Genomic DNA, 19,916 nt, shown 5'->3' with positions numbered 1-19,916 from the left:
ATTGAATTGAATAATTTTCATTGTGAGATTCATTTTTACATACTTACAATGTACTCTTTATTTTGCAAAACTTTGTACTTTTAGGTTGTAATATTACAAGCAAAATATGAGTTTTATACTCATAATAAATATATTTTACTTATACTTAGTATTTCTTACAAACTAGGATTTTAAACTAATAATACGATTTACTAATTATTTTATTTAAATGTAAAAATGAAATTACTCAAGATATTGACCTAACATCATAACAAGGCCATTGAAATCTTTCTTATTTATTGTTCAAAGTTAACCTACTTATTATACTTAAAATAATCTGCATACGCTAGAATCTAACTCGAATTTATTTCAAATTTTAAAATTACGATTAGTAGTATTATGTAAAATATATATTATTAAAAATAATTATAATTTTTCTGTAATAAAAATAATTATAATTTTTATAATAAAAGCCTTGTAGTACTTATATCTATGGACGAAATAGTTTAAATGATCTTAATAATATAATTCAAGATCAGTGAAATCAATGAAGTTAGACACTTTATAAATATTTTTTTAACTGAATTAAATTTTCATTGAATTATATATTTATCATTAGAAAAAAAATTATTTGTTAATATCAAGAAAAAAAAATTATAAAAAAAATATAAAATTATTTAATATAATTTAATATAAAATTATAATTAAACTCATTACAAATTTTTGTTTTCAAATCTTATAGGAAATTAAAATTGTAAATTGAAATTTAATTTTAATATTTTATTCACTAACAATTTTTGTAAAATTGCAGAATTAATTTTATTAAAATAAGAATATTTTACTACTAAAATTTTGATAAAATCTGTAAAACTAGATTATTTATTCAAAGATATTAATATTTGTTTGTTTTCAATAATAAAAATATTATAATAATTTTTACTATAAAAAAATTACTCAAATTTTTAAATTTTACTGTTTTATATATTTTCTAAATTGAATTATTATTTTTAGAATTAGATTTCTTTAATCAATATTATAACATATATGATCATTAATATATAAATTAATAATCATGTCAAAAATATAATATAAAAAATGAGAAATTAACTATTTAGATTTTTTATAATATAAGAAGAATTTTTTCTTTCTTCTTTACATAATTTAATATTTTAAAAAAGTTTTGTTCTTGCTTAATATTTTTCATTATGTTAAATTGCAAGAAAATACTTTTTAAAAAAAAAGAAACATTTGAAAAAGTAGTTTTGTGTTTATTATTATTATTGCTTTTTTTAATTTTTTTTTATTTCTAAAAAATTGTACTTTTTTATTTTTTAATAAAAATGATAATAATTCAAAAATATAATTAATCAATACTTCTGAATATTAAAATTGAAACATTATAATTTAAATAATTAAGAAATATTTTAAAGTAAATTTTCAAATTATGACAATGTATATTAAACATACTTAAATATATATAATGATAAATTTATCAATACAAACTACAATATATAATTTTTTCCCAAATATTTATGAATAAAATAAAGAAGAATTAAATTTTAAATATAATTAAAATGTACCTATTTTTTTTTTTTGGAATGCGTAGAGTTCCATTAGTAAATTTTTTTTCATATAAATTTAGAAAATTTATATAAAAAAAACTTTTTTAAAAATATATATAATTTTTTCGAATGTTTCTTTTGCAAATTGAATTTTTTTCCATTATACATTATGAATTTTTGATTTTTATTCTTTCCATGTCGATGACTTAACATTTTTTAATTCACGATTTTCTGAAAGGTCAATTGTTGTTTCGTGTAAAAGTTTTTTGCCGTTTTGTTTTGTCTCATAATCAATATTAACTTGTCCATTTTCACAGTAGATTTGTGAAACTTTTCTATTTATATGAAACTTACAACACAGTACGTTAACAATTACTGTGCCACAAATAAAACCCATAATGATGCCTGCGAGTACATCCCACCAGTGGTGTCTATTGTCAACAAGTCTGGTTAATGAGCATACTACGGTCCACATGCACATCAACAATTGTAACCACGGTTTTAGCATAACTGAGCGATCTGGCAAACGGCGCTGTATATAACACTATAACAGAAAAATATTTTTTTCTAATAATATAAAAAGAAAGTTTCAAACATAGCGAAGAAGAAAACAATGAGTACTTTTATATTTATTTCCATGAATAAAAATAATAATTAAAAAATAATTTTATTTTGTGTTCAAGCAAAAAAGAATAAAATACTTTATAATAAAATAAATATATTATCCAAATAATATGATAAAATAATAAGAGATCATTTAGAAAATATCGAATGTCATGTTTCATGTAAATCATGCAAGATGACGTACATTTATATATATATATATATATATATATACTTAGTGGCTCGTATCATACATACGTGATAACTGCAAATAATTACAAAGTCTGCAAATGATAATAAAATATCCTATATATGTGATATGCAAGTATTAATTTGAAAAAACTACATAAAAAACTTTTGAAAATTTTAAAAAAAAGTTGTTTTAATGAGTTAACAATATTATTGATTAAAAAAAATTATTTTTTAAATTCTCATTATTTTTTATATAAAATTAAACATTGTTTAACACAAATATTTCAAACTTATGATTTCTATTCTATTAAAAAAATATCCAGAGTCCTTTTTCTACTACTATTTCATATTAATAAATATTAAAGATAAACGCATTCGAAATGCAAATTATTTTTATTTTAATAGCGATCAAAAAACTAAATAAAAATGATAAAAAAATCGTATTAAAACAATTATAAATGTACATAATATAAAATACTATGCTATTACTTATGTAAAATTATAAAAAAATAATATGTTTAATTTAAAAATCATAAATTTAATTTAAGTAACAGTAAAATATATCTCAAAATATAGTATGTAAATACATAGTCATAATGCAAATTAGTATACATATATATTTTTTAAATACTTACTATAATAAAAATAGTTGTATGCATGGAAAGACAAGAATGACCAGATGGAAATGATCTACTAGAATCTAAGATACTCCAATCTGAAACATTTGTATTTGTACATGTATATTTTTCCACGTATCTGAAACAAAACACAAAGATGATATTAGATAATAATTTATTTTGTAATAATTATTTGCTTTTATTTATAATATATACTTATATATAATATGTCATCTCATAATATTTTAAATCTAATTCTTGTTTTAAATATACATATATGTATATAATTTCGTTTATAACGTATTTTTATGAACAAAAAATGCCTACCCATCGGTACAATTCTCAGCCTCTCGTGGTTTACACGTATCCAAAAAGTGCGGTCTTGGTTCGCCAATTACAGTTTTTATAACTTCACATGTAAACAATAAACTAACAGATCCAATTAAAAATTGTCTATACCACAACCATATCTGTTTTGCTCTCGAACCAACATATCCTAATTCAGTAGCATAACTACTTGCAGGATAACATAAAAATTCAGCTATCCACATCTAAAAATAAATAAAATAAAACATTATTTACAAATTGTATATATTTAAAAACAGAAATATTATTAAAGAATTGCAATTATGTAATTCAATTTATAATTTATTATAAATAATTGATAGTAATTATAATTAGTTATTATAAGTAGTTATAATTTGTTATAAATAATTTGTTATAAGTAACTGATAGTTATAATATAAATGCTTAATATTTTTTTATAAAAATATATTAAAAGTGATTATTATTAATTATAATAATAATCATTATCAATTATATATTTATTATTTAAAAATAATTTTCATCTTAGAATATCTCTATTTTAATTTATTTTATAAATTTTAATAATGAGATTAATGAAATTCACAATCATATTTTAATTCAGAATCTTTAATTATGATTGTTTTCGCATACACGGAAATGCAATCGATAAAATTTGAATAATTAAATAATTCCTTCTCCTCTAAACTATTTTTATTTCCTATTAACTATATTTATTTTCATTTTAATCCATTGTTTCGATTCAGTACACGTAAATAATTATTTAAATCTAAATTATTAATTTATTTGATAATTGCCGAAATTTTTGACAATAAAAAATTTCCTAATATAAAATAAAACTCTCGACGTTATAAATTTAGCTTGATTTACATACCACTATAATTGGTATTAAAAGACATCCAAATATTAAAAATGAATTAGAAATTGTATCTCCTTTGAACTTGAAAGAAATTTTTGGATCATTACAATAAAACCCAATATACTGTCGCGGAACTGCTCTGAATTCCAATACTCCTAGAAGTACGATAACTGAAATACATAATGATATTATAATTAAAAATTAGAAATGACAATAAAAATAAAAAATTTTAAAGTTTAACAATATGAGAAAATTCCATAGAAAAAATTTTAATAAACAATTTATAATTCTTCGAAATATATTTTTTATGTAGTAAATATATATTTACGAATAATGCGCGAAAGAAAAGTGATGATAAACTGGATAATTTTATTTAAATTTTAAATATAATATAATATAATATAATATAATAATATAAATATAAATTAAAATAGATATAAAGGTTTAAATACATATTTTTTTATTAATCATTATTAAAAATATATTTTTATATCATAAATAATATCATAAATAAACAATACACAATTTGTTAAAATAATTTAATCATTATTTACATAATATACGTAATTTACATGATTAATTACATAATATACATAATAAACAAATATACATAATAAACAAATGTCAAATAATCAAATGAAATTATTTATTTATTCATTGACAATTCTAATTTTAAAATGCTTAATGTTTTTATTTTTTACAATTCAAATTTATGCATGTTAAATAACATTAATATTTATAATTTCGATGTTTTTTTTAATTACAAAAAAATATAAATTTTAATCAATATCTAATATTAGAAACATTACATAATAGAAGAATATAGAGATAATAGAAGAATAATATACAAGAATATAACAGATAAAAATAAATATTACTAATATAATATAAAATGCAATATATTTTAATTTATTTCGATTATATTTCAATTTTTTTTATTTTTATCAATTGAAAAATTATTTATATTATTACAGCATCCATATCATTAGTAATCTCTAATTTAAAAAAATTATGAAAATTATACAAATCCACAAATATTTTTAATAATCTTTAAACAAAAAAAAAGAAAGAAAGAATAATATAATAATTTTTTATATATATTTAATTGTACATATAAATTTAAAAAATATAACATAGAAAATATAATAAAAAAATTTTGTTAATATTATAATTGTAATTTATTCATATTTAAAAAAAATTTTATTATAAAATTCTAAATATTTCAATTTCAACAAAATTTTAATAAAATAATATTCTAATAAAATAAATTTTAAAATATAATTTTCAATTATGTAATTTTTTTCTTTAATAAAAATCTTTTCAGATGAATTTTTTAAATATATTTGGATAAATGTATTATACATTTTCGTGATTTCTAATTTTTACAATATAGATACGAAGAAATTTTAAATCATTGCCAAATTAAAAGAGAAAATCATTAATTAGAAATTCAAAAAATTATAAAATTTTGGGAATATTTCATACTTATAATATATATATATATTTATAATATTTTAATACATATTACGTAATTTCTTTTTACAGTTCAAATTCTTTTTTTAATTTAATTTATTATTTGATAAAAAATTTTTCAATTATTTATATAATTAGAAATAATAGCATTATTTCGTATATATAGATCAACATTGTTTTAAAAAATATTATATATAAATAATTAAAAAATGTTATATAATATTATTATTAAAGTTTCATAATTTTTTAAATTTCCTACGGATTTGAAAATCTTTCTCATAAGTTTTTAAATATATAGCTATCTAGAAAAATACATGTATCATGATATGTTTTGTTTTAGTTTCGTTTGATACTTACTGAGACAATATAAATTTCGTTTAATTAGCAGCATTCGTTTAAAATTTCTCCATCGTGAAGCTATCTTTCTCTCACGTTTATTCTTGTCCATGTTATGCAAATTTAGTACGTAATTATAAAGAATTAGCATTAAATTTAATAAAAATAAAAATAAAAAAAAAGAAAAATAAGAATAATAGAGAAAGAAAAAATAAATGAATAAAGAAAGGAAAGGGGAGGAATAAAGAAAAATAGAAGGAAGAGAAATAAGGAAGGATAATAATAGAAAGGGGGAGAAAATAGAGAGAAAGAAGAAGAGGAATCCTCTCACTTCGAATACCGGTAGATTCAATGTCACACACGGTACTGTGCCCTTGTTACGTGAAGCAATACACTAAGTATACATTCAACTGAAACGCATGCGTATAACTGACGATATTGTATCACTTCTCACGATGATCAAGCAATTGTTCTCTCAATATAAAAGTTTAGATCGCAATATAATTGATATTTAAATTTTTTTGAATTTTCTTCTTAAATTTAATTGATATTTACATATAAAAAAAGAAATGAATACTTTCTTGATAAATTATCAGACAATATTAATATATTATCAATATACTATATAATTTAATTATTATAAAAAGAAATTGATAAATAAATTCAGAATTGATAAATAGATGAGATAAAAAGAGATACAAACACGTGTGACCGTGTACGATAACAGTATATCAATTTTTTAATAGATTATTATAGCATTAATTTTAAAAACCAATTTTTAATATGCATTACACAACTGGTATGCGTAAATCGTTACGATGATCAATGAATCTGTTTCATCATCAGATTAATCAGCAATTAATTAATTGTTCTATATTATGAAAACATTATTACATAAATATTTCAATAAATATTGAAATAATTCGGTACATTTTAAGAGAATTTAAAAAAAAAAATTTAAAAATTAATACGTAAACGAAGGAGCAACGAAATCTTTCTTTCCTTCATTCCAGAGAAATTTAATCTTATTTAACCATCCTACATTCCTGCAATTCAAGGATAGATTGAATTATTTATTTTTTTTAGATAAAGATGCAGAGGGAGAGTTCTGTCTACGCATTAAAGTCACGTATTTATGTGAAGTTTTCTTTAAAATCCTTGAGGAGGTATTTTTTTCGATAAGTTTAGAAGAACTTTTACATCTGGAAAACTAAAACCGATCATCCGATATATCTATAAGACAAAATTGTTTAAAATGATATCTTTGACTACATATTTCAAAATCATTGAAGTCAATTAATCTCATTGATCGATCAGTTCACTAAAAAAATTTTATGTATTTTTTTAATAATAACGCGATTCATTTTATTGCAACACAGTTCATTAACATTTCACCGCATGTGTGTATATATGTATTAAGTTATTTAATGCGACACGCCCGGAAAAATTCTAAGCAGACAGTCGACTCATATAGTATTATATTACATGGTTCGTGGTTTTCTTTCCAGCCAACTCTCATTGCATGCATGATTCGTTTCTAGCGCGCGTATAATCGGATAATGTATTATATTTAAATATATTAAATATAATGTTGATATATAAACAATTTATTCTTATTAAAATATTTTCTAAAATTGTATAGTTAATAATGAATTTTAAAATATATTCATTTAACGCTCCAATCTATACTTTATAATTAAATGTAAGAATAAGAGAAAAGAAAAAAAAGAAAATAATTCAAACCTGATAAAGCGAGAAACACATCGAAAACTAATATCCAACGCGTAGTGTTTTTACAGATACTCATGATCTTTTCAGAGACAGTTCGGGTTGTTATTCCGTTTGAATTATCCAAAATATCTTCTAACGTTCCTGTACTGCAACGAGTCAACTGCTCCGTTGATCTCTGGAAAAATATAAAGACAATGATATTTTTTGATAATTATAAATTATATTTGATTCATTAATATATTTAATTGCATATAAAATAATATATAATTTTAAAATTTATATATTTTCGAAATAAATAAATTACATTTTTCTTCAATAAAACGATTATAGAACGATATTAAAGAGATAATCGAAAAATACGCTATATGGACAAAAAGTTCGTATAATTTTTCATTCTCTGATATTGATAATATTGTAACAATTTTTTCTATTGAATCGTATTTTGTATCATCAATTTAAATTTCACAATTCATATAGAAATAATTAAATCTCATTGAGATATAATATATTATAATATATTATACTATAGTATGATATTATTCATTATTTTTTAATGTTTATTTTATTATTATTTTTGATTTTTTAATTATTATTATTTCAATGATCTTTAAAACATTTTTATATGTGATTTTAAAAATTAAACTTTAAAAAGATATAATTATATATTTTTATATCAAATTAGAATTGTTTTTATTTGAATTTAAAAATTAAAATAAATATTCAATATAAAATGCGAATAATGTTATAAATAAATAAATAAAAACCGATAATTTAATCTCAGAAATTAATAATTTTTCAATAGTTATAATTTTTATTTAAAATTTTTTTTTATTAATAAGATTATTTTTAAAAAATAATATAAAGTTTATTCAATAACAAAGTAATGAATTCTATGAAAATATGAAAACAATTAACAACTGTTATCTTCCAGAACACTATTGAACACTTAATTAAACAGATGATAACAAGATATAATATTTTTGAATTCATATTTCATCAATGTTACATACAATATACATGATACATAAAAATAAAGTTGAATTATTAAATTTACATTAATTTAATTACGAATTATTAATTACATTTAAATACTAATTTACATTTTTAATAATTTCAGCCACATTTTTAATAACTTTTATAATAATAAACATTAATTGGAATACAAATTATATTGATTATTATTCGAATTAAAAAAACTTATTTGAATAATATCTAAAAATATAAGAAATATTTATATTTAATGTTAAAATAAAGGAAATAAAATAGGAAATAATAAAAAAAAATGTTGTATTTTAATAGGAATGAGTACAGTTATATCTAGGAATATATACTATATTATACATGAGAAAATATTGGATGACCTCGTTTATAAACGAATCTCGATTTTTGCATATATTTTCGATTAAGTTTTTGTATCTAATTTTTAAAATTATTTTAAAATCTTATTTTACAATATTATAAACAAAATTTTTAAAAAGAAACAAAGATATTTCAGTGAATTTATTTCTTGAAAGAGTATATATATATAAGAATATATATATATGATTTAATCCTACAGAAACGGGATACATATGTCATATGTAGAGAGGCTCGTTTTTAAGAGAATCATAATATCCAAAATATCTAAAAGTATTTGGTTATATTTAATATATAATTTAATATATATATAATTTTGGTTATATTTAATAATAATATTAAAACACTATTGATAGAAATAAAAGTTTTAGAAATATTAAATATTCTATTAAAATATAAGGAAAATATAAGAAATCTTAAAAGATTTAAAATCTTTTCATCATAAATTTAAAAAACATTGTTTATATTTAAATTTTATTCTATACAAAATTTTTAAAATTATTCAAAATTATTAATTGGAGAAAATTTTTAATTAAATTTTGCAAAAGCAAAAAAATAAGAACATAAAGGGTTATTATTAATTAGGTCGAGGCTTCAAAAATGTCGATTAATGGAACTTGATTGAAAAACATGATAGCACATCCGCATTTTCAAAGGGGAACATAAGCATTTTTTAACCTAACTACTATTAAATTAATTAAGGGGAAAAGTGAAACTTAGCAAGCAGGGAAATATAGTTCATGATGTACTATTCAATATATTCGAGATAATTTGATCTTTATTAATATTTAAAATTTATCTTTTAAAATTTAATATATTTAAAAACTATACATTCAATAATATAAACATATAAAATATATGATGTTATCTTTTTTATATTTTTTCTAATCATATATTCATTTTTTATCTTCTTTCATTTTAATGAAAATGAAAGAAAAAAGAGTAAATAGAAATTTTATATAAGTACATGACAGCACGATCTAAGTTATTAGATTCTAACTTACAAACCTTTATTTTTGAGACAATATTCTGTTCCTATGTGAAGCACCTTCAGTTGCTCACGAAAATATTCAAACACTGACACATAATCAATCTTCGCGCTTTGTATATCCAATATTCATCATAATAATTGTATCAGTAATAGAAAGAAATAAATAGATAAAAGTGAATGATAAAAATTTTATCAATAACGTTATCAATGTATACGATATACATTGGTTATTAAAAATGACAAATGACAAATATCTCAAGTAAAAAATCGATTAAAATCGAAAAATAATCGATTAAATATAATATTCCAATAATATTATAAATTATTCAAATTAAGAAAAGAGAAAATACTACAATTATATTTTATTATCTATTACATTTTATGAAAAAACAAGAAGTGATTACATACATAAAGAAATAAATAAAACCATGATATTGTTTATTATACATTATAATATTGTTTATTATACATTATAATATATATATAATAATACGATCTTTTTAAATAAGTCAAAAAAGATTTTTTTATTTTCAATTTGAAAGAAAAAAATGTTTAAAAATAATAATTTATAATAAAATATATTGTTTTCTCCCCTTCTTTTTTGAACACATATAAAATATATTTTATTAAAATTATGGTTTCATAAATTACAAAATAAATGTCTGACCTCATAGGTTGAGAAAGAAGAAGACGAGACGGATTCGTCATCGTTCAATTTTGATTTAACGAAACATTGATGATAAATTTTAAATGATAATAATTTTTAATCTTTATTATTTTCAAATGATTAACTATATTTTAATATCTACTGAATATTGAAATTATAAAAAACTTTAGAATGTTAAACACTACAAATATACAATAACACTATTTTTCAAGGAAAATTCAAACAATTTGTTATTTTATATGAATTAAAAATAGAAGATAAACCGATAAAAAATTTATTAAAATCAAAAATTGTTTTTATATACATATATATATATATATCTGAAACTAACGACACATTTTATTAAAAAATATGAAAGAACGGTTCAACTCGAAGCAACGGTGAAACACAACTGGCGTATACCTCGTCTTCAATCAACGACTTCCCTTGCAATTAAATGTTCTACCCACCCTCTTGTCCCCTCCATGGACCAACCAATGAAAGGATTCGACACGTGTGGTGCGGTTTTCATATGTGCTACAAACGTTTTAATATCATCATCAAGACGAATGATAAGATATCCAAAATTAAACGAAGTTATGTAATTTTATTTAAAATATTTGACATATCCATTAAAAAATAATATTTGATCGGTTGAAACTTTTTTGAATTTAATTTCATCATATTCAAATATTATAATATATTATAATTCTCTTCAAATATTATAATATATTATAATTCTCTTCATCGAAATATATGATAAAAAGAAAAAAGTTAAAATTACCATTCGTATATATGAATCTTGTTGTTAATATGTTTAGCATTTCGTGATATTTATAATACTCATCATTAAGAATATATTGTATAAACTATATTATATAAAAAAAACAAAATTTGAATTACTAATTAATTAATTTAATTTTCTTTTTATTTGTTTCGAATTATTAGGATTCGATTTCTGCACTACAACATAATATTATTTTTTTAATTTTTTATACGATATGACAAAATGATAACATTAGTAGTAGATAACATATAATATAATATATAAAAAATATATATAATATATATAATATATAATATATAATATACTATATATATAATATATATAATAATTTCTATATAATATATATATATATATATTATATATATAATTTAGAAGTTAATGGTTAACTTACAATAATGTATAAAAAAAATGTCAATTAAAATAAAGTAATTAAAGTAATTAATAATTTTTAATTAAAATATAAAAAAATAAAAAATAATAGCATTTTATAAAAAAAATTAATAAAAATTTATTCATTTTTAATATATATATTAAATTCAAATAAATAATATATAATTCATATATATTAGATATATAATTCAAATAAATTTAAAAATTTTTTTACTTATTATTCCATATCTGTAGTCTTCATGTGCATAGACCAGCTATATTTGATATAGAATGTAAAAATATAATAAATAATAATTTTACATTATAATTACAAATGAAGAATTGCAAATTATAATTTTTAAAATAATATTAAATATGAATCAATATGATTAATAAAAAATTTTTTTTACTAAAATTTGATTAACACATGAGTGACATATGTACATATATGTATCTAGAAACATAAGTTCATTCTTAAGCTATTTAACTTAATGTTTAATATGGAATGCGGATATTTAAGATAAAGTTTATAGATTTATAGGTTACAGATACTTACCATAAATAGAAATCAATCGACAATAATCCTAGAAAATGAATCACATAGTATATCTATAAGAAATTGAGTCATATTGAGTCTGTACAATATACCAATTTTGGGAGAATTTCTATGAAAAATTCTCAGAAAAATATTCAATACCTGTCTTGTTTTTTTTTTATTTTGTATATTGTCTTTTTAAATAGAAATGATTTAATATCTCAAAAAATATCTTATAAAAGAAAACAAAAAAAAGTTTTAGACGTTTTAGACGAAAATTAGGATATATATTTAGACGAAAAATAGGATATATAAGATAGGATATATAAGAAAATAAATTATACTAATAATGATGATCTAGAAAACTTCTAAAGAAATGATAATTAAAATTTTAAATATAATAACAATCTATATATTTTTTATTGTTTATTCTGTTATCGTTTTTTTATATATGAAGATCTATATCTATCAAATATTTCGAATCTACTCTTTTTCATCATATTATCATAACTTACCTATCTTCGAACAACAGTACTAATTAATTTAATAATTTCATTAAATATGATAAAAGTCTTTTTTCTCTCTTGTAGAAAACTATGTATATATCTTTCTTATTTTAAATAGCTTTTAATTAATTTTCTTGAAATATTTTTTTGAAAATATTTATTTATTATAAACAAAGTACATACATTTTATTTATTTGCAAAATTTTATAGATATTTAAATGTTATAGATATATAGCAAATTTCACGTATAAATTTCTTTTTCGTCTGATATTAGTAAAATTTAAAATATAATGATTTAAACAATATTTATTTTTTTATTATTAAACTCAATATTCGTAATACGAAATATATATTCTAATATATAAAAATAAAATCTAATAATATAAAATATTAGAAAAATATAAATCTGATATAATCATGATGTAGTTTTTAAAGATTTTTCTAAAAAAAATTAAAATATTAATCATTTTTATTATTTATTTATTAATTGAAATTAATAATATAATTAATAATAAAAGTAATATAATGCATTGCAATTTCTTGTCAATGATAAAATAATAATAATAAGATTATTTAATAGAATATTAAATATTATTAGAATATTTTATAAGTATGTATTATCTATATTAAAGTAATTAATACAATAAACATAACAAAAATTTTTCATTTATTGAAATGTAAAAACAATTTAATAATATTTATAATATTTTAAAATATATTTTATTTATAATTTATAATTATAAAATTTATGAAAAATTTAATTTAATATTAATTTAATTTATTACGAATTTTTTATTGATTCCTTTCAATTTTATCTCTTTTTTTCAATTCTTATCTTATTTTTAATTCTAATGAATTTTTATGAATTTTTTATATTAATTTTTAATTAACGCGTTTTAATATTTTAATAATTTTTAATCAAAAATATGTTTAATTCTATTATTTTGTCGATGTTTTACAAGAGAAATTGATGTTTTACAAAAATAATTGTATAATTAGAATTGAATCAATTAGAATGAAAAAAAAATATTTCAAGTAATTTAATTCAACAATATTATTTATTTCGAACCCATTTTTTCATTCTCAATAGTTTTGTTCCAAATTTGTTGCATCGTACTAATCTATTTAAATTGAAAATAACTTATAATATATTTTTTTAGTTTTACATATTATTTTTACATATAAAAATTTTCATAAATATAAAATAAATCTTTTTACATGAGTAAAAATTTTTACTTTTAAATTATCCTCTATTATTGCTTAACATAATTATGTAAAAATATTTTTTACATATATTATATATGTAAAAAAACGAAATATTTTTCTATATACGCAATATATTTTATTTTCTATATACGAAATATTTTTCTATATACGCAATAATACAATATTGAAATATTCAATATATATTTAAAAAATATATATATATATAGCAACAGTTAAAAAACAAATCAATTTAAATCTTAATTAATTTTAGACATTGTTAAATTCTAACCTGCATTGTCCACGTGTAGAAATTATTTCTTCCAGTGATGAATAGTTTAAAAAAATGTTAATTATAAAACATTACAAATTAACTATATATTTCTGATATTAAAAATCAACATTAATCGTAATAATATAAAAAAAAAAAATAACTAATGTAAAATATAATTGACACTCTCAAAACTGTCTCATTGACAGTTCACTGACAAACACTGCTTTAAAATAGCGTCATTGATGATTCAACCACAAAGTTTGGAATAATAGAAAGGATAAATTATTTAAGAGATTTATTTTATATTTATTCTACTCTTAAATACTGTTATAATGTAAATGAGTAAAATTTTAAAAAAATATTAATTTTTCAGTACTCTTATTTTAAATATTATAAATTTAAAAGACATATTTCATAAACAAATAAAAAAATAAAGATAAAAATATTTATTAATGATAATATTTATATATTTTTTAATAATATTTATATATATATTTTAAATAATATTTAAATAGCATAATACATAATATTGATATATAAATATATTTTCATAATATCGATATATAACATATTATAATATTTATATATATAGTTTACATATACTATATACGCACTTATATGAAAGTAAGTTTTTGAAATTTAAAATAATGAAAGTAATGAAATTATATAAATTTCGTTTTTAAATTTCAAGAATTAAAAATATTTACATAAATATTTTAGATTGTCTCGTAATTTCTTAACTAGTTAAATCAAAAATATTTACTTATGATTCATGATATAAAAACTATTACGAATTGTATTTAAACAATACAGTTACCGGCATAGTCAAACTTTAACCTTGTTTGATATATCTGATGATAAAGTGATATTATTTAATTAAATTGTGAAAAGAAAGTATAAGAATATAGTAGATTAATTTTATATTACAATATTATATAATTAATAAGATTTTTCTTGCTATATAAAATTAATTAAAAATTTTTTTTAAAAATTAATGTGGGTATTTTTTATTCATTTTATTTTTATATTCAAAACTAAGTTATTTTAATTTATCATCATTTTTATATTCTTTTATCTCTTTTTTCTTTATTTTAAATTTCGTTTTAATTCAAATCAATTTATAATGAATATAAAAAAACTATAGTAATATTTCTTTACAGAAATTTTAAAATATAAAAAATTCTCTAAAAATTATTTTATAAAAATTGCAAACTATATATAACAAATTTATAAATAATTATTTATATATTTTTATTTATAATTATATTTTTTAATTTATAGGTTATTTTTATAATGAATCTCTATGCTGAAATTCAAAAAGTAACACAAATACCTCAAACAGATGAAAATATTGTATTCATACGTCGGAAAGATTCTTATGAACAAAATCTAAAATTAAAGAAGATCAAAATTCCACAAAATGTAAATGTTAGTAATTATATTCTTTTAATATATTCAAAATTAAATTTATTTTTTTTTATATATTTTATAATATATTCTAATACTATGTTAATTATATTTTTTTAATGAAAAAAATATAATATTTGCAATTATATAGCTTAAATAACAATTATATATTAAATAATAATTAAAATAAATTCTTAATAATTCTTCATTAAAATATAAAGTAATTATTCATTAAATATATAAATGAAAAAATATTTAATTATCTTGGATATTATCATTTACAGTTATATGATTTTAATGATACTAATGATAGCAGTGGTGAAATGTATAACACTTTACCTTCTAAGTATTTATTACATGAAAATGAAATTGCATCCAGTATTAAAGAAGTAAATATAATTTTTAAATTTAGAAACTATGATAAATATATAGGATATGCAAACAGATTTTAATTTATAGGCTAATTATGGTATTAATTATTCAAATGAATATCTTCAAGATCATTGGAAAATTAGACAAATGGAAGCTAGTTTAAATATTAAATCTAAGAATCATGACTGTAAAAATTCAACTACAGAAATTCATAATCAAATTACTATATTAAAAACTGATAATAAAAATGATATTGATAGTAAAGATATTGAGGATAAGGAAAATATTTTAAAAGAATGTGGACTTCACAAAAATGCGGTAATTAGAAGCCTTTTAAAAAGCCATATAATATCATTAAATGATTTACAAATACCAAACAATTGTAAAAATATAAAAATTAAGAATACCAATCTGCAGGTCTGTATAAAGAATCATTCTACATTCTATGTTTTTACTACAAATATTATAATTAATTTATATTTACACACATAATAGAATCAAAATATTTTTTCATCGAATAATTTATTACAAAAAGATACTATGAAATTAGTTCAATGCCCAGAAGATCCAGAAGTATTTGTTCAATCTTTACAAGTTCATGGTCATATAGATGAAAATAAATATAATGATATCGATTTTTGTGTACCACACATAGGTAAAAAACAAGTTGTTACATCACGACAATTTTTTATTAATATGGATGATTCTGATTTTGATTTTATAAAAAAAAATATGGCAGATAAAAAATAAATAAATAATATTAATGTTTAAAAATAATATTTTTTTAACTTTAAAGAAAATAACTTTTATCAGTTTAAAAGTAAATACTTTAATATTTTAAGACTGTTCATTTTATTACATACAAATTTGATATTTTGAATATTGAATAAAATTAAAAAAAATGACATTTTTAATATTGAATAACATTAAATTAAACAAGTTTGTATTATATTATATGGCTATATTTGTAAATTTATTAATTAATATATCAAATAATTTTTTCAAAAACATTTTTTAAACAGTTATTATTACATTTCTTGTTTTTCAAAATATAAATTTTTTTGAATGCATAAAAAAATTAAAATTTTTCGACTAAATGCATAAAAATATTATATCTATGTAATGAGTAATATATTTTTTATATATATTTTAAAAATAAATATATATAATCATATCAATTTTTGATTATATAATTTTATATAAGTATATATATTTTTAAAAAAATTACATTTGAATAATATATTTTTATATATTATATTATATTATTTGGCCAAAGTTGATTGATTAAAAAGTTTTATTTTTTTATCTTATCAAAATTCTTCTATTAATTTGTTTCTATGATATAGTATTTATTGTTATTTATGATTATTTTTTAAATTATGTAACTATTTATTCCATTGCAGAATTTTTATTTTTTTTTGTAGAATTTTTTCTGTTATTAAAATATGTTTTCAATATTTCTATAATTAATTCTTTGTATTAAATTTTTTCCCTCATAAAAATTGTTCAAATATTTGAACAAAATTTATTCAAAAAAGTGTATTATAAATTTATTTAAAATTTATGTAATATTTAAAATGCTTTATTTCATATAAAACATATTTAAATAATTTTTGTAATAGATTAAATAATGTAACAATTAATAATATAATGTATAATTCACAAATTTATATAATAGTAATTAATTAAATTGATCTACTAAATGAATATCTTATATGAATATCTAAATTACACATTTTAAATTATATATTTCAAAATGTATTTAAATTTAAAGTATTTATAAAATACATGAAATTATGTTAAGGAGAGAATTTTATTTTTTTCTTGTTTTGTTGTATGTACTGTTATATTTATATTTATTTTTTGCACAATAAAATTTATTATATTGTTTTATGAATTTTATTTTTTTTTTTTAATTTTTTCCGACAATCTTGAGAATAATTTCATATATTTTAAATTTCATTTAAATATAGTTTTTTTTATAAATAAATGTAAATAAAAATTATGGATATAAAATATAGATAAAAATAAAACAAAATTTATAAATAATTTTTTTAATATTCATTTAATATTTTATTTACAAATATATCTCTAAATATACATCTTTATATAAAAATATACAAAAAAAGATAAATATCATATTTTATCATAAATAAATTAATTTAATATTGCTGTTTTGCATAACGTATACATTTTTTTGAACAAAAATAACAATCAAATGGTAATACAGTAGTATCTGATGATTTTATAATATTTGCTATTGTATTTAAATTAAATTTCACAAATTTTCTTATGTAATAATTAAAACATGGATTACCACAGACACAATATTTTGCCTCATCTAAATATTTTACCAATGTGAATGGAATTATACTTGCATCATACCAACATCTATATAAAGGAAATCAAATTTTTTAAAAATTTATTTAAAAATTTAAACATAAATATATATTTTTCTGTTGAATTTTCATTATTTTTCTAAATAAAAATTAATAATAATTTTAAATAACTGTACAAATTAAAAAAACATTAAAAATTCATACAAACCTTGTTTTCAGAAATGACTTGGCTGCATATTCAGTTAAACTTGGTACATTCATTGTACATATAGAATATGAATCTGTAGATAGAAATAGATTGCTTGATACATCTAATGAAATGAGATGTAAATTTCTCATACTTCCAGGTATGCAATGTAAATTATTTTTCGATATATCCAAATATTTTAAATTATGCAACTTTCCAAGATTTTGAGGTAAATATGATAACATATTTTGATTGGCTTTTAAATTTACAAGACTATCAAGTTTCCCAATTTCATGTGGTAATTTTTGTAATAAATTGTTACTTATATCTAATAATTTTAGATTAGATCTAATAGCAATTTGATCTAACCATAACCATTTTAAAGCTCGATCTAATCGATTTTGTGATAAAATAAGTTCTTGTAGGTGTTGTAAAGTGCCTAATTCTTTTGGCAAAGATGAAATCTGATTATTTGACAAATTTAAAATTCTTAAACTCTGAAGTTTTAAAATTTGTCTGTCAAATGATTTTCTATTTAACCCTATTAAATATAATTCTTCAGTTGTTCTTGGAAAACCTTCTAAAGTTGGATATTCAGAAGATTTATTAATTGCTACTTTAACTTTTGGAACAAAAGTCATACATTTTGGATTCAAATTTGAAATAGTAAGAATTGAAGGATTAATTTTTTTAGTTATTCCAAGTTTTAAAGTATGAATGAAACTTTTTAACTGAATTGTATCAGATTGAATAATCAAATCATGAGGTGGTTCAATAAAGCGAATTGTAGCTTTTCCTTCATCAATGAATTTTGTAAATATTTTATCAATATTATTATCAATCTGAAAAAAAAATTTTTAATTATATTTTTAATTATAAATTTTTAAATATTTAAATTAGAAAAATATATTTTAAATAACAATATTGCTATTTACATATATATTTAAATATGATTAATAAAATATATTTATAAATATATATATATATATATATATAAACAATTATTTACCTTATATTTAGTACCCTGTTTATTTTGTAATGTTTGCCAAAGTATATAAATCTCTGTATTTTTTACTGTTTGCTTTCCAATTGCTAGAATGGAACGTTGTGATTTTCTTCTTACTACATTTGTTGTAGATAATCTGTTATTTATTTCTACGTTACAATGAAGTTTCATTTTGAATAAATTGTAAAGAAAATAAAAAGAACACCTTATTACTTCAATAAATATACGATATTCATAATATTTCTATATTAACATATTTTTA

General features: G+C 18.1%; 3 protein-coding genes across 8 annotated transcripts; 1 reads left to right on the top strand and 2 right to left on the bottom strand.

Annotated features, from left to right (window-relative positions):
- Positions 1-1,640: 1,640 nt before the first annotated feature.
- LOC122714207 (phospholipid phosphatase 1-like) lies at positions 1,641-14,418 on the bottom strand. 6 transcript variants are annotated; one of them, XM_043935359.1, is made up of 8 exons: positions 10,691-10,735; positions 10,041-10,132; positions 7,689-7,851; positions 5,967-6,048; positions 4,152-4,306; positions 3,281-3,504; positions 2,972-3,092; positions 1,641-2,085 (listed from the first exon to the last, which is right to left on the bottom strand). In XM_043935359.1, exons 3-8 carry the CDS (start codon positions 7,707-7,709, stop codon positions 1,726-1,728), a joined length of 963 nt encoding a protein of 320 aa, XP_043791294.1. In that variant the 5' UTR covers positions 7,710-7,851; positions 10,041-10,132; positions 10,691-10,735; the 3' UTR covers positions 1,641-1,725. The 6 variants fall into 6 exon arrangements, with proteins under 6 accessions (XP_043791294.1, XP_043791293.1, XP_043791291.1 ...); XM_043935358.1 differs by lacking the exon at positions 10,691-10,735 and having other exon boundaries at positions 10,041-10,295; XM_043935356.1 differs by lacking the exons at positions 5,967-6,048; positions 10,041-10,132; positions 10,691-10,735 and adding an exon at positions 14,362-14,418.
- Positions 14,419-15,175: 757 nt separating this feature from the next.
- Positions 15,176-16,919, top strand: LOC122714212. The gene is made up of 5 exons (XM_043935369.1): positions 15,176-15,339; positions 15,625-15,771; positions 16,035-16,139; positions 16,210-16,539; positions 16,618-16,919. The coding sequence occupies exons 2-5, from the start codon at positions 15,637-15,639 to the stop codon at positions 16,870-16,872; spliced, it is 825 nt and encodes a 274-aa protein (XP_043791304.1). The 5' UTR covers positions 15,176-15,339; positions 15,625-15,636; the 3' UTR covers positions 16,873-16,919.
- Positions 16,920-18,284: 1,365 nt separating this feature from the next.
- On the bottom strand, positions 18,285-19,907 carry LOC122714211 (leucine-rich repeat protein 1). Its single transcript, XM_043935368.1, has 3 exons — positions 19,658-19,907; positions 18,670-19,490; positions 18,285-18,513 (listed from the first exon to the last, which is right to left on the bottom strand). The coding sequence occupies exons 1-3, from the start codon at positions 19,823-19,825 to the stop codon at positions 18,285-18,287; spliced, it is 1,218 nt and encodes a 405-aa protein (XP_043791303.1). The 5' UTR covers positions 19,826-19,907.
- Between the last annotated feature and the right edge of the window lie 9 nt (positions 19,908-19,916).

This window comes from Apis laboriosa, unplaced genomic scaffold (assembly GCF_014066325.1).
Source record: "Apis laboriosa isolate Shangri-la unplaced genomic scaffold, ASM1406632v1 scaffold28_cov147, whole genome shotgun sequence".
NCBI lineage: Eukaryota > Metazoa > Arthropoda > Insecta > Hymenoptera > Apidae > Apis > Apis laboriosa.
This window is presented reverse-complemented; position numbering and strand designations above follow the sequence as displayed.